General features: G+C 32.1%; 2 protein-coding genes across 3 annotated transcripts; one reads left to right on the top strand and one right to left on the bottom strand.

The window, feature by feature from the left end:
• The first annotated feature begins 911 nt into the window (after nucleotides 1-911).
• On the top strand, nucleotides 912-4,385 carry LOC101203339 (peptidyl-tRNA hydrolase ICT1, mitochondrial). Its single transcript, XM_004147899.3, has 8 exons — nucleotides 912-1,326; nucleotides 2,843-2,902; nucleotides 2,995-3,077; nucleotides 3,292-3,356; nucleotides 3,449-3,482; nucleotides 3,661-3,731; nucleotides 3,832-3,939; nucleotides 4,034-4,385. Exons 1-7 carry the CDS (start codon nucleotides 1,032-1,034, stop codon nucleotides 3,920-3,922), a joined length of 699 nt encoding a protein of 232 aa, XP_004147947.2. The 5' UTR covers nucleotides 912-1,031; the 3' UTR covers nucleotides 3,923-3,939; nucleotides 4,034-4,385.
• A 1,373-nt stretch (nucleotides 4,386-5,758) lies between these two features.
• On the bottom strand, nucleotides 5,759-9,186 carry LOC101203099 (probable leucine-rich repeat receptor-like protein kinase At5g49770). Of its 2 annotated transcripts, none has more exons than XM_004147898.3 (4): nucleotides 8,420-9,186; nucleotides 8,086-8,346; nucleotides 6,709-7,593; nucleotides 5,759-6,625 (listed from the first exon to the last, which is right to left on the bottom strand). In XM_004147898.3, exons 1-4 carry the CDS (start codon nucleotides 8,853-8,855, stop codon nucleotides 6,156-6,158), a joined length of 2,052 nt encoding a protein of 683 aa, XP_004147946.1. In that variant the 5' UTR covers nucleotides 8,856-9,186; the 3' UTR covers nucleotides 5,759-6,155. The 2 variants fall into 2 exon arrangements, with proteins under 2 accessions (XP_004147946.1, XP_031737819.1); XM_031881959.1 differs by having other exon boundaries at nucleotides 8,086-8,338; nucleotides 8,420-8,556.
• Nucleotides 9,187-13,510: the final 4,324 nt, after the last annotated feature.

Genomic DNA, 13,510 nt, shown 5'->3' with positions numbered 1-13,510 from the left:
CATTCGAGAGTACTATACTAATTAGGACAATTTTTCATTGGATATGTAAATGCAAAGGTTTTTTTAGAACTTAATTAAGCAGGTTGAATGAGATGGAAAAATGACAAGAATTAAGTGAGTAGCTTTGTGTAATCTAAGGATTGAACTGTCTACTTCGAAAAAGGATATTCAGGAGCTAAGGGTAAGATTTAGCCCAACTTTTACAGAAATACAAAGTTCTAAATAGCATAGATAACTGAGGTAGATGGTAAATTTTGACAAAAACATAATACAACCACATTTTGAGACTACTTTGGAATCAAACTCAATTTTTGAACTTATTGGCAAATACAAACTTAACTCAAAACTTATGATGGCAAAAAGTGGCTTCAAGTCTGAGATTACAGGTCTCTGATGGAGAAAGATTGGCTTTAACATTAGAGCGTTCAAACTACCTCTTTGATGACATTTGGAACTTTTGGTGCATCATTAACTACAAAGTTCAATTTTCTAAACACATCGTGGACAATACTTTTATTGTCAATGTTGGTGTCACAGTACCTCGGTAATTATTTGATTTCTTGAATATGTACTTTTTTACTGGACCTCGTACTCGTTGGATTATTGGCATGGGTACCATTTGGGACTTTCATGGTTTTCGTTTGTACATTCGTTAGTGTATGAGTCATCTTATAATCACATCGTTTAAGACAACAATCAATGATTCTCTGTATAGATTTTACGAGAACGTGGTGAAATTATTGATATTGGGAGAATCTTAGAAAAAAGTGAATTTATGGTATATGTACCGAATATATGGAGTCATATTGGTTAAAATTTAATTGATAATTGAACTAAATTCTGATTTCCTTCGAATGATTTAACCGAATTTGCAATTTGACATATAATATATTTTAAGAAAATAAAAGAGATTTTTTTTCTTTCAATTTTGCCGAAAACTGAAGAACCACTCATTTCATTGTCCGTTGGGTTAATGGTCAGCAACGACTGAGCATCGTCTTCCCCAACCTGAAGTTGTCGTAGCAAAAATAATGGCGGTCATTAGAACCACCACAAACATAATCCTCAGAGAAATTCTTCACTCCCAACCCTATTTTTCTCTATCGCCACCCTCTATCTTCCCTAAACTTTTGCACCATCCCAATGCCACTTTGCGATTCCGGCTTCGTGACATCAGTTTCGGTCGTGTCCTATGCGCCGCTTCAGACTCCCCCGGTTCCGGTGGCAAAGTGTCTTCCCGGATGTCGCAGATGCAGCAACTGTTGCTAGAGGCGGAGGAGCGCGCTCTATTGGCTGACACCGAACCCGCCCCCAAAATCACTCTCGGTATGTCTCAAGCTGAACTAGCCATCACTTCTTTAGTTCTGGGTTTGAGTTTGTTGTACCATTTTAGTTGGGGTACTATAGAAGCATCACTATTGTTTTTGTGTTGATAAAATGATCGTTGCTTTGATTTACTGAATATTGTGGTTTTGTTCCAGCTGAAGTCGATATAGGTTCTCTTGTCTACGTCCAAATTGTCTAAATTTTCTGTATGTAGACTAGCTCACGTTCATTGAAGCTGCTTGCAGATTCTTTGATCAAGTGTTATCCAATGGGTGTTGGAAAAATTGAAACTTTTGGATTTTTTTCGGTTGTTAACTTTTCTTCGAAGTCCGATACACTTAACCTCTATCAAATCGCCTTGACCCTTGACTATCATTTTCCTGCCTGATTTTGAGTCTCTTAATTGCACTCACTAAAGATGTTTGGGATCATGCTAATGCTTGTTGGAATTTGGCATTAAGAGGAATCTTAATGAAAAGGAGTTTGAAGATTGTCTCTCTTTAAACTCTTGATTGACAATTTCTGGCTGAGTGATATTGAGGATGGCAGGTTTTTGAATATAGATTCCCTCTGAACTTTCTTCTTTGCAATTTCCATTGAGAGATAATTGAGTGGTTGCCGTTCCCATCCTTCGGTTTTCTATCTGTAGGTATGCAATTTGCCTGTTTGAAGAAGAAAAATCTTTACTTGCGCTTCCTCTTTCTAAGGAACTCTCTCTAGTCCATTCATATATAAATGTATAGTTTAGATCCTAGAATTTTAGTAGAAGTATAGGTTTTTGTGTTTGAGTGGAGATGGGAAATTCACTAGGACTCTACAATTTTGCTTTTGGAATTTTACCATGGAAACTGGAAAAGCGAAGTGCATTGGATACAGTCAAAAAGAAGAATCCCAACATGTATATCTCCTTCTTGATATGGTATGTAGAAATAGTATTGAAACATTGAACCATCTGGTGTTGGATTCCTCATTTTATGTGAAAATTTAAGCTGTCCTTTGTGAAGTTTGCCACCTAAAATGGTGTATACGACATAAGGTGGTTGATTTTCTGGCTTTCCTTCAGCAACTTATTTAATTACTAAATTCTTAACTTCCAGAAAGTTAACCTCCCCTTCCCGTACTTTTTCCTGAACTACCTAAAATAGCTAATCCCTTGCTTGTAATTTCTTCATAAAACTTCTCTACCCACATTAAACCTTACTCCTTTTCCTTTCATTGCAGAAGAACATCAGTCAAGTGTTCAAATAATTTATTTGTTTTCTCATTCTTTATAGATTTATTTACTATATCAAATTTGTATTTGAAGTTCGGGCTGGGATTATTTTGTTAATGTTGACAAAGCACCAAAAGTCTTTGGCTAGTATGTCCTTAAATGGAAAAAGTTAAACAAATTCCTGTACTCTTAAAAGAAAAGGTTCCCTCATAGCAATTGCTAAGATGGTGAATGTGATATGATTACTCTCAATCAATATCTTTGTTACTAGTGTGACTTTTCTTTTCCTTTCCTTTCCTTCAGACCATGTCATTGTGAATTTTGCAAGAAGTGGTGGCCCCGGAGGTCAGAATGTTAACAAAGGTTAGTTTATTTTCTTTGTTCTGATCGGTGTTATTTCTGCTTTAGAGAGCTGTTTTCATTATGAGGCATCATTTCTGTAAATGATAGTGCAGTGAACACGAAGGTTGACATGCGCTTCAATGTTAAAGAGGCGTATTGGCTAAGCGAGAGAATCAGAGAAAAGATTCTGCAAACGGTTTGTTACTCAAATTTTCTGTTCCATATCTTTCCTCTTCTCCACTAGATGATATTATTTTGAAAGCTCTAAACTCCAAAAATATTTTCTTTCTGCCTTTCTTTCAAAACCATACAGTGGTTGAAGTGTTCACAAATCTTTCACCATGATTGGATATTACTCCTCTGTTTCTGTCTCTATCTTGACATGAATTTTGCTTCCTGCTTCTGAACAGGAGAAAAATCGGATCAACAAGGATGGAGAACTTGTAATCTCATCCACAAAAACTAGAACACAGAAGTGAACTTCTGTTCTCATCATCTATTTTTTATTTTTCCTCCCATGTTTCTTCTACCAAAGAAAACTTCGTAAACTTTTCTTCCTTTTTTCAGGGGTAATATTGAAGATGCCTTGGAGAAACTTCAGGTACTTTTCCTTCTCATACGTCATAAGATCCTTGTCCTCTTGTCTATCAAATGGAGAATATATAAAAAATAAAATAGTATGTGATCATTTCTTCTATAGTAGATTCAACATTCTACCGCAGTTTCCTAACTGAATATAAATTTCCAATGAATGAGCCTTTCTTCCATCTGAAAATCAGGCTATAATTGATGCTGCTTCTTATGTCCCGCCACCTCCCTCAGAAGAGCAAAAGAAGAAAATTGCTAAGCTGTGAGATCTTTCAACTTCCATGGTCACTTGATTTCAAAATGTTTATGTAGCTCCCTTGACTTATTTTATTGTGGGGTATACTTTTTGTATTTGTGTAAAGGGCGGCTATTGGGGAACAAAGACGCCTAAAAAGCAAGAAGGTCCATTCTGATAAGAAGGCATTTCGAAGGAGTCGAAACAGTTGGGATTAATAGCCATCTTGCCAACTGTAAAGTTCATAATATTACAACTTCGTACTTCCCATTCCCAATATTTTCTCACAAAGGTTACTAACTTGTTCCTATCTTGTTTCTTTGATTTAGACTTTGCCGCTTGCTCTTTCAACCCAGGAGAATAATACAAAAATCAAAAAGTAATACTATGATTCTCTAGTGATTTGCTTCCTTCACAGGCGATTTCTGGAAATTTACTAGAAATGGATATAGGACAACAAATTTTCTTTACTAGATTGGCGCATGATATATTTGAAGCACCAGCTTAGATTAAATTTTATAGAACCTCTTTACGGATGCAATGACACACTGTATCTCGTTTCGTTAATGTATGTCGAACTAATATCAATTCAGTTATAGTTTCTTTTTAGATGCCATGCTCATACGTAAGTTGGTCCATTTCCATTAACTATGATACGAAATAAAGTAATTTTACCAGGAAGTGTAGTGTAGTTATGTTAGTTGTATTGAGTTCTTGGTTTTTTGTTGCTACGAAAAGGAATTTGTTAGAAATTATAAGAAAATGGTAAACCAATGAAGCGATTACAATATCAATGGTATATCAGTGGAAGAACCTTAACTTTGGGAGGTTTGGAGGCAGCGACCAAAGTGGTTCTAAGTTATTATTCTTTATTTTCACTTTAATTTACCATGAGAGATTGAGCCTTTTGGTTGGGTGTACAATTAAATTCTCTACAGATTATTTTTATTTACTTAACTTGTTCGTACAACCGTTCAATTGTGTACACATTTTGTTAAATTTTAAACACCAAATTGAGATCTAATTTAAAATCTTCATGTGTGTTATTGAGGTAGACTAAATACTGCTTCTTTCATAAGATCAATAAGCTTATAACATACTTTCACATTTGTGGATGTATGAGTGGAAAATGTACAAGAGAAATAAGTATGTAATGAGGGATATAGGGTTTTTTTTATACCAAAATGTATCTAGATTGGCTAAACTTTTGAACATGCTCATACCTAAATTGAAAACCTTCAATTTTGTAACCCAAATTTCATGGTTGGAATGAAATTTACCTCAGATCTTAAGAATAAGAATTATAACATTTTGTTAGCATCATTCACGTACAATCAATCTGATATGATAGTGCTCCCAAACTTTAAGGATTTTTTCCCCCTCATGTTTGTATTCTTATGCTCATGACTCGACTATAGAATAATGGTTGACAAACATTTTGTGTCATCAATGTATAGTTATTCTTTGTGTCTAAAACTTGAATAAGAAAAATTTAGGCATAAATTTTGATCGGTGAAAATATCTGTCAACATATCTCTTGATATATTCGTACATAAATATAATAATCCGATATCAATAATTAATATCTATGGAGATCTTGGATACTTCTTTTGTTTATAAATGCTTGTAAGACAAAAAATTTCATTTATCCAAGTCAAATCTCTGTTGTTGCAACAAAGAATTAGAGATCTGCTACCAATTCTGCATATATCTCAAGTATGGTTTTGAACTTTGTGGTAAAATGAATCAAACATTTAAATCTTATTTGGCCCTTTAAAGTCATTTGATTTTGGAAATGTTCACTTTGAGAAGATCATGACTAAAATTTGGGATTAAAAAAGTTATTATACTAAATTAAAAAACTATAGTAGTACTTTGGTACATTGTTCAAAAAATACTAATATTTTTAGTTGTGATGCATTCGTCAACGTTTCAAACTGTGCTCAAAAGTAATTCATTGAGTTTTAAATGGTTTCTAAGTATCAATATCCATTTTAGAATTAGGAAAACGGAAAATTTAAACCTTCATTCATTAGGTTGAATCAGTTAAGGTAGAAACACATGAATCAACTGATATTATTTTGTATTATTTCAACGATTAAATTTCTAATTTGAAAAAAGAAATTCAAGAACTAAATGAAAGATTTAGTCTTTTTTTTTTTTTTTTTGTAGAAATGCAAAGTGAAGTTCTAAATAGCCAACTGATGTTATTATACATATCTTGAACAATACAGACAATTTCTTTCCCAAATTTACATGCTCTTCTTCCTTCCTTGTCAATCCATGTGCATCTCACTTTGCAGAAGAAGATCCAACTTTTAGTTCCTGCCTTTCTTGAAGCTTCCAACAATGGAGGCTTTGTCAAATGTCGTTATCTCTTGTTGATGTTGTTCTCGAACGAACACCGACTCTCAACAACTCAGAAGCTGCTGTTTCTGAAGCTGAAGTTAACTAAATTTTGTTAAGCTCCTCTATCAAATCTTCAATGGTTGGCCTATTGATGGGAAGTTCGTTGGTACATGACAGTGCAAGATTTGCTAGCTTTGTAGCCTGGGATTCTGAGAAGTTTCCCTTCAGATTTCTGTCGATAAAATCTTCGAATTTGCATACTTCGGCTTGCAAGAGAAGAGAGTTTGCAAGTCTCCGTGTCCCAGAAAGAATTTGAAATATGATGACTCCAAATGCGTATATGTCGCTCTTCTCTGTGAAACGACCGATCGTAATGTATTCAGGTGCAAGATATCCCATGGCTGCACTGCTCTTGAGAGACGAAAAGATAATGTCGTCCGCAAGAAGTTTGGAGAGGCCAGAGTCCGAGATCAATGCATTGAACTGATGATCAATGAGAATCTTCTCAATAGATATGCTCTTGTGAACCATGGCTGGTTTGTTTGCTTCTTCATGATGTAAATATGCAATGCCTGTTTAGAAAACAAGAAACCAATGTTATGTTAGAACGAAAAACGAAAGGAAAACTTTGCCAATCTAATAATGAGAAGCAAACCTTTTGCAATGCCATTGATGATTGAAACTCTCTTAGACCATTCAAGAACGTGGCTGCTACCGTCTTCGACATCTAAATACTGAGACAAGCTTCCTCTCGAGACAAAGTCGTATACAAGGAAGAATTCACCTCGACCCCTAGAACAACAGAAGCCTCTCAAAGTAACAAGGTTTTCATGCCGCAAAGAGCTCAGCAAGTTCAATCCTCGAAGAAACTCAGCTTCCTCGGACTTACAACTAGTCATATTAATGCTCCTAATGGCTACACAAGATCCATCCTTCAAAACTCCTTTGTAAACCATTGAGAAACTGCTTCTACCAAGCAAGTTAGCCTCAGAAAAGTACTGAGTTGCAGATTCAACTTCTTCAACATTAAAAATGAACTTGCCGAGATATTGAGACAATCCCAAGCCTTTGATTCCATCAGCCAGTGAATCCCATCCGTGGGAATACTCAAGACACACAAGAGGAGAAGCACTCTTCGAGTAGAGTTCCCGAGCCTGATCTGTGCTAAGCCGGTCATCACACGAAAGTGACGAGTTGCCAATCTTTTGTTTACGACGACGGTACCAAAACACAGTGAGAATCATAGACACCATGAGAATGACTGAGACAATAAGAACAGCAGAAACAACAGCAATTTTTGGAACTCTTGTGGATTTTGAGCAATGAAGTTGATTACAATTGGCATTGTAAAAGTCAGCAGATTGAGGGATGTTCTTTTGAGTTGTGGCTGTATTGTTAGGTTCTGATAGAAAAGGTTGAAATCCATCTCCTTTGATATTTTCATTGTCAAAAACAGTACACTTCCTCACTGTTACAAATCCAACTCCACATAATCCCGGATTGTTCTCTCCTTGAAACCCTTCATTCAGCTTCCTCAAACCTTCATTTCCATTTAAACGGTCAGCGAATCAACAAATAAAGAAAACAGAAAACGTAACTCAACTGAAAATCATCACAAATATTTAAATGGTTCACTAATAGGATGTTAGACAGTGTGTTACCTACATATTTACATGATTTACTAACACTGTATTATTCATAAATTTACATGGTTCACTAACAATGCATTAGCTACAAATTCACATAGCTCAATAATAGTATGTTACCTACATTCAAATAGAGAAAAAGAACAATTCTATTAGGTAGAAAATTCAAAATACAGATCAAATGAGCCTCAAGAGCTGAAGTGTGTATACGTTGAACTTCGCTAAACCCTAGCATCAAAATTGCAAATATGAATCATCATACTTGGTGGTCGAAGGGTCAGATATTGGATTCAATGCATTTCAACACAAATGGATTAAACAAAGAAAAGAGAACCCAAAAAAAAAAAAAAAAAAAAAAAAGAATTTGAGAAAGAGAAAGGGATTACCAGATGGGACATGGCCAAAGAAGGAATTGTTCCTGACATCAACAACTTCCAACTGAGGAATTGTTGCTAAATTGAAAGGTATTCTCCCACTGAAGTTATTGAAGCTCAAATAAAGTCTTTTAAGCATTTCTAAACTTCCTAGTGATGTAGGAATTTCACCACTTAATCTGTTGTGTTGTAAAGCAAGAACTGTTAACTTCCTCAAAGATCCTATCTGAGTTGGTATTTTCCCACTCAATTGATTGCAACAAATCTGCAAAACTGCAAACAACATCATCATCATCTCTGTTTCTCTGTTTGTTTAAATTTACAAAAACAAAAAAACAGAACAAACCTTGAAGACTCGACATATTCCCGATCTCTTCAGGAATATCACCTGTGAGACTATTAACATCAAGATAAAGATCAGCAAGTTCATTCAAACTCGAAATCTCTCTAGGAATTTCTCCGGACAAATTGTTATAATGCAAGTACAATCCCGACAGACATTTCAGCTCTGCCACCGCTGGCGACACCTTTCCAGAGAGCCCACGTCCCTGCAACGATATGTTAGCTACTTTCCGGTGCTCGTTACAGGCGACGCCGACGAACTTTCCGCCGCAAGGATCGCCGTCAATTGTCCACGACCTCAATACTCTGTTTTCCGGGTCTAAAGATACCTTCAGCTCCATCAACGCTTTCACTTCGGAATTTCCATATACAAGATAGGAAAATGAAAGTGAAAATGCAATAAAATAAACCATAAAAATGGGGAAATTAACGAACGCCATGATTGTTGTTGGAGATATTTTTTGAGATTCAACACTGTGAGTTCCGTTATTCTAGTAAGAACCCATTTGGATTTCCAGAGCCTTTTTTTTCTCAAAATTTCTGAACACCCACTTAGAGTTTCTTACTGGTTTTTCGATTGGGTCTCATTCATTTGTGTGAAGTTTGAAAAAGAAATTGTGAAGAGAAGAAAGAGAAGAGGAAGAGAGAGTGCGAAATTCAAAAGGGAGAGGTAATTTGGTAATTGAGCATTGTGGGGTGTGTGTGTGTGTGTTTTAGTCGTGGGAGTTGCTGACGGATTCACATTTGGATTCGAGTTTAGATTTGAAAAGGAAATGGGGGAGTGGTTAACGTTACCGGCTATTGCGATGGCTGTGATTTTTTAAATGCATTTTCAGCCGTTGATTTTTAAAATTTTAGAAACTCTGACGTGGCGACTATCGAGGGTCAATTTTGGTAAACTTTTGTTTCCAACTGTTTCATGTCGTGACTTCAAGGTTAGTCATTTATGATGTAATAAATATTATTTGACTTTTATTATTTTCTTTCCTCTTTTAATTCAATTTGTATTTCCATAAAAAAAAATTTGATTAAGAGCTAAAGAAAACAAGTGAGAGAAACACAACTCTTCATTTTCTGACATTTATTGTTATATAGAATGTTAGAGTTTTATTGTATAATCATGAAACTAAAGTTTACACAAATATCATTTTAAACCTTAAACTTTCGTAGCTATGTTCAAGTAAAATTTAAGGAAGAGTTTAAACGAATACATGTATATAAAATGAGAGCCTAAATTGATACAATTATTAGTTTAGGTTTGGATTGGTACAATTCTTCAAGTTTAAGGTTTAAATTGATACAAACCTTAAAGTTCATTAGTATAAATTAAAATTTTCCTTAAATGATGGATTTAGATATCTACAACATTGGTGACACGTTTTTATGGGTATGAAAGGTGAAATAATATTTCAATTATTCCCTAGAAAAAAAAGGCAAGAAAACATTAAAAAGGAAAAAACGAGGTGAAATAAATCTAAATATTTACAAAAGTTAATAAACTATCCAAACCTATCATAGATTGGGACAGATATGTTAGATTAACAAAGACATAATAGTCTTATATCTATTTTTTTCACATTTCATTTTTATAATATTTTGTTTGAAACATTTTTACTTTAGCGATATTTTCATAAAATTAAAATGTTTATATCTTTTTCGACATCCACGTTATAAATCTTTAGTGTTTGTGTCTATTTCGCATAAAACTTCCAAAATATTCAAAAAAAAATTATTAACATATTTAAAATTTTTAAAAATAGCTATTGAGTTAATATTTCTTTAACATTACCCAATAAATAATGTTAGAATTTAAATTGAGAAATAGATTGGAATGTCAATACATCATGTTATTATAGTAAGATTGGTGTCAACATATATACTCAATTTATCCACAATTTAGCAATGTGACAATGTGAAACCATTTATTTATTTTTCTTTTTTTAAAAAATAAAAGTAAATACCATAAATACCCCATCCAACTGCTTCATTTCACAACCCATCATTTCTGTCATTGAAAGTTCAACCATTGCCTAACTTTTTAGAATTCCCTTTATATATATATATATAAACATTTTAACATATAAGAAAAGGTTTATCTTTTGATTTTTGTTTATACAAAAGAAATATTTAAATTTTCATTGTCGACAAACTATTTTATATCACAAATTTTTTGTCTGAAAGTATTTATAAATATAATTTTATTTATTTTTATGTAATTTTCCAAGCAATTCAACAGAAAAAAAAAAGTAAAATTGTTTTCTTTCTAATAATTCAAAATCTAACATATTACATCAATATTTACAAAATATATGACTATTTACATTTTAAAATAATCCTTAAAATTTAATGAAACTATATATAAATTAACTTTTTTTACAAAAATATATAAATAAATTTTGTAGTGTCGTAATATGTAGTGAAGAAAAGTTTAACTCGATGATATTTAATAGAATTTTTGTGTTTAGGTTTTAAATTTGAATATGATTTTTCAAAATGTTAAAACTAAGTATTGGATTCATTAATTTAAAATAGACCCATCTCTAATTCCTATATAGAAAATGACAAATAAAACAAAGGGGAAGTTCAACAATCAAAATCAAATTTATAGTATAAAACAAAAGTTATTAATAAGTGAGTTAAAAAAGAGGGTGGAAAGCACAACCTCAATAGTGGAATGTTTTCAAATTAATATACCATAACATCTTACATTTTTGTTCTTTCTTTAACTTAATATATAATTCCATTTACTATTTTGTAAGTTGCTTTTGAGTTATAAGAGATAAAAGTTAACTCGTTCTCATGTTATTTGAATACGATAAATGATTACTTATATATTAAATTTATCATCATCTGTCGGTATATACTTTTTATTTCATCACATGAAATTCTATATATCCAAATTATTTCCATAAAGGTATATCCTCCCAAGTTATAGAGTATCTTTAACCATAAGAGAAGATTGTGTGACCTAAACTCAGTAGGTATCATCATCATTGATTGTAATTCAAATTTTATTTATTATTATTGTAAATTCAAATTATATTTTAGATTCTTGTAGGGCAACTGACATTCTTGGGATAGTCTTTAGGTCAACAAGTTGGGGACCTAACATTTATTATTACTTATTGTTAATATTATCTCAATTTTATTGAATTTAAAAAAGAAACAAAGGCTATACATTTAATTTGGTAGTATATGTACAATATGGGCTTCCCTTCCACATGGTGTTTGACATCTCTATGTCCCATTTAGAAATTCAAGGACCTTTCTTTGGATTCCAATTTCCACCACCTTTTCTTACTTTGCTTTTTATTTTGACTTTTACATCTATATATCCAATTTTTATTTTACTTTCTCAATTTTAAATTATTGAGATTTGAACTTCTTTTATATTAACAACAAAAATGTATGATATTTTAATTGATTGGGGACTGTGTTTCATTACGTTGATGGATCATCTATTTTAATACTTAAAATTTAGTATAAAACTTTTAACTTTATAACTATAATTTAAAAAATATACCAAATCAAAATATTTTATTATACTTTGAAAATGGTTATTGCTATCATTTTAATTATTTAATAAGAAAAATTAAATTAATAGACTGATTTGAACCTAAATTCTCCAACTAAATTGAAGATATTAGAATTCGAACATAAACTTCATGATTATTAACACATTCATATGTCGATTTAAACTATGTCCACTTTAGCTAATTTAGTCTTGTTATTAACATAAAAAGAATATCATATTGATCAAAAGTACAACGGTGATATATCTATAATTAATCATATGCATCTACATTTTAAAATACATCCACCGTTGATGACGTTATTAAAATTACTAAGGTTAAATTACATGTTTAGTCGTCCATGATCTTGGAGATATGTGTCTAATTGACCTGTGAACTTTAGTTTGAAATTGTTTAATAGGTTCTTAAACTTTCAACCATGTGTTAAATAGACTTTTAATAGAATCAATTACTAACTAAATAACCAAGGTCAAAATCGTCCAAGAGTAATATTTTCCCAAACTTTATAATATTAGAGATTAATGCCCTATGTATCTACATATTCCTCCCTAATCATTTAAGAAATAGAAACTTATAGATATCTTTATTTTCTTAATCTATTTTTTAACTCAACATACATTCAACTAATGTATGAACCAAAATCCAAAAGTAGAAGGGATGATATAAAAGTAGGAAAAACATTATCCGACAACCTTCAAAGACGTTAATACAATAGCTATATTTTGGATCGGAAAGATCAGGAGTGAGTTTGTTTGAAGAGAAAAATGATAACGTGGCTTGCAAAAGAGAAAACTTGCACATCAATGTTGTTTACGACATACACACTTTGATGTTTAAGTCAAAAAATAAAAAAGTGTGGAAGTTAGAAAATTTAAAAGTATGACCGAACGATTTTATCTTTATCACGATATGTTATTATAGATGAGGGTGTATATATAGAAGTTGTAAGTAGAATAGTTGTTTGATAGTGTTAAAAGTTAAAGAAATGGAAGAAAAAAAAATGAGAAATGAAGAGATTCGTTTTAATTGAAATAATATACAAATATATTTGAATTTGAAATGGAAGAATTGAAATGATTAAAAAAGAGTTAAAAAAAAAAGGACAAAAGTTGGAGAATATATCAAAACTTTGGATTCTCTCTTTGTTTATTTTAGTGGAAGTTAAAGAAAAAACACAAAGCTAAAGAAAAGTTACTTTACAACCAACTCTTCAGCGGCAAAAAATACAAAAAACTTTTTACGAAACCTCTTTCAAATGAAAGCCTAATTCTAGGGGCAAATTTGGAATTTCCAAAGAAATAATCATTTTTCACTTTTTTTTTAAAAAATATTTATGGACATATGTACTCGTTCGTTTCTATCTTTATCCATCCATTTAAAAAAAATTGTGACGTTACAATTTGTGATTCGATATTGGAGTGAACTGCACAAAGGTAATTACCATCAGTCAGACATGAGCGAAAGTAGTTTTGTTAAGTTTCATTTGAGTTGAATAATTAAATTTATTTCAAAATGTTTTAATTTAAATCGTCTTCGATATTTAAATCTACCAACCTAATCGA

This window comes from Cucumis sativus, chromosome 3 (assembly GCF_000004075.3).
Source record: "Cucumis sativus cultivar 9930 chromosome 3, Cucumber_9930_V3, whole genome shotgun sequence".
NCBI classification, from domain to species: domain Eukaryota; kingdom Viridiplantae; phylum Streptophyta; class Magnoliopsida; order Cucurbitales; family Cucurbitaceae; genus Cucumis; species Cucumis sativus.
This window is presented reverse-complemented; position numbering and strand designations above follow the sequence as displayed.

Excerpts from the sequence above, each read along its gene's own strand:
- LOC101203339 (XM_004147899.3), top strand. The coding sequence starts at position 1,032 with ATGGCGGTCATTAGAACCACCACAAACATAATCCTCAGAGAAATTCTT. Across the intron at positions 2,903-2,994 it reads AGGTCAGAATGTTAACAAAG|TGAACACGAAGGTTGACATG; the intron begins GTTAGTTTATTT and ends ATGATAGTGCAG. Across the intron at positions 3,483-3,660 it reads ATGCCTTGGAGAAACTTCAG|GCTATAATTGATGCTGCTTC; the intron begins GTACTTTTCCTT and ends TCTGAAAATCAG.
- LOC101203099 (XM_004147898.3), bottom strand. The coding sequence starts at position 8,855 with ATGGCGTTCGTTAATTTCCCCATTTTTATGGTTTATTTTATTGCATTT. Across the intron at positions 7,594-8,085 it reads CTTTGGCCATGTCCCATCTG|GTTTGAGGAAGCTGAATGAA; the intron begins GTAATCCCTTTC and ends ATGGAAATGAAG. Across the intron at positions 6,626-6,708 it reads CATCAATGGCATTGCAAAAG|GCATTGCATATTTACATCAT; the intron begins GTTTGCTTCTCA and ends TTTTCTAAACAG.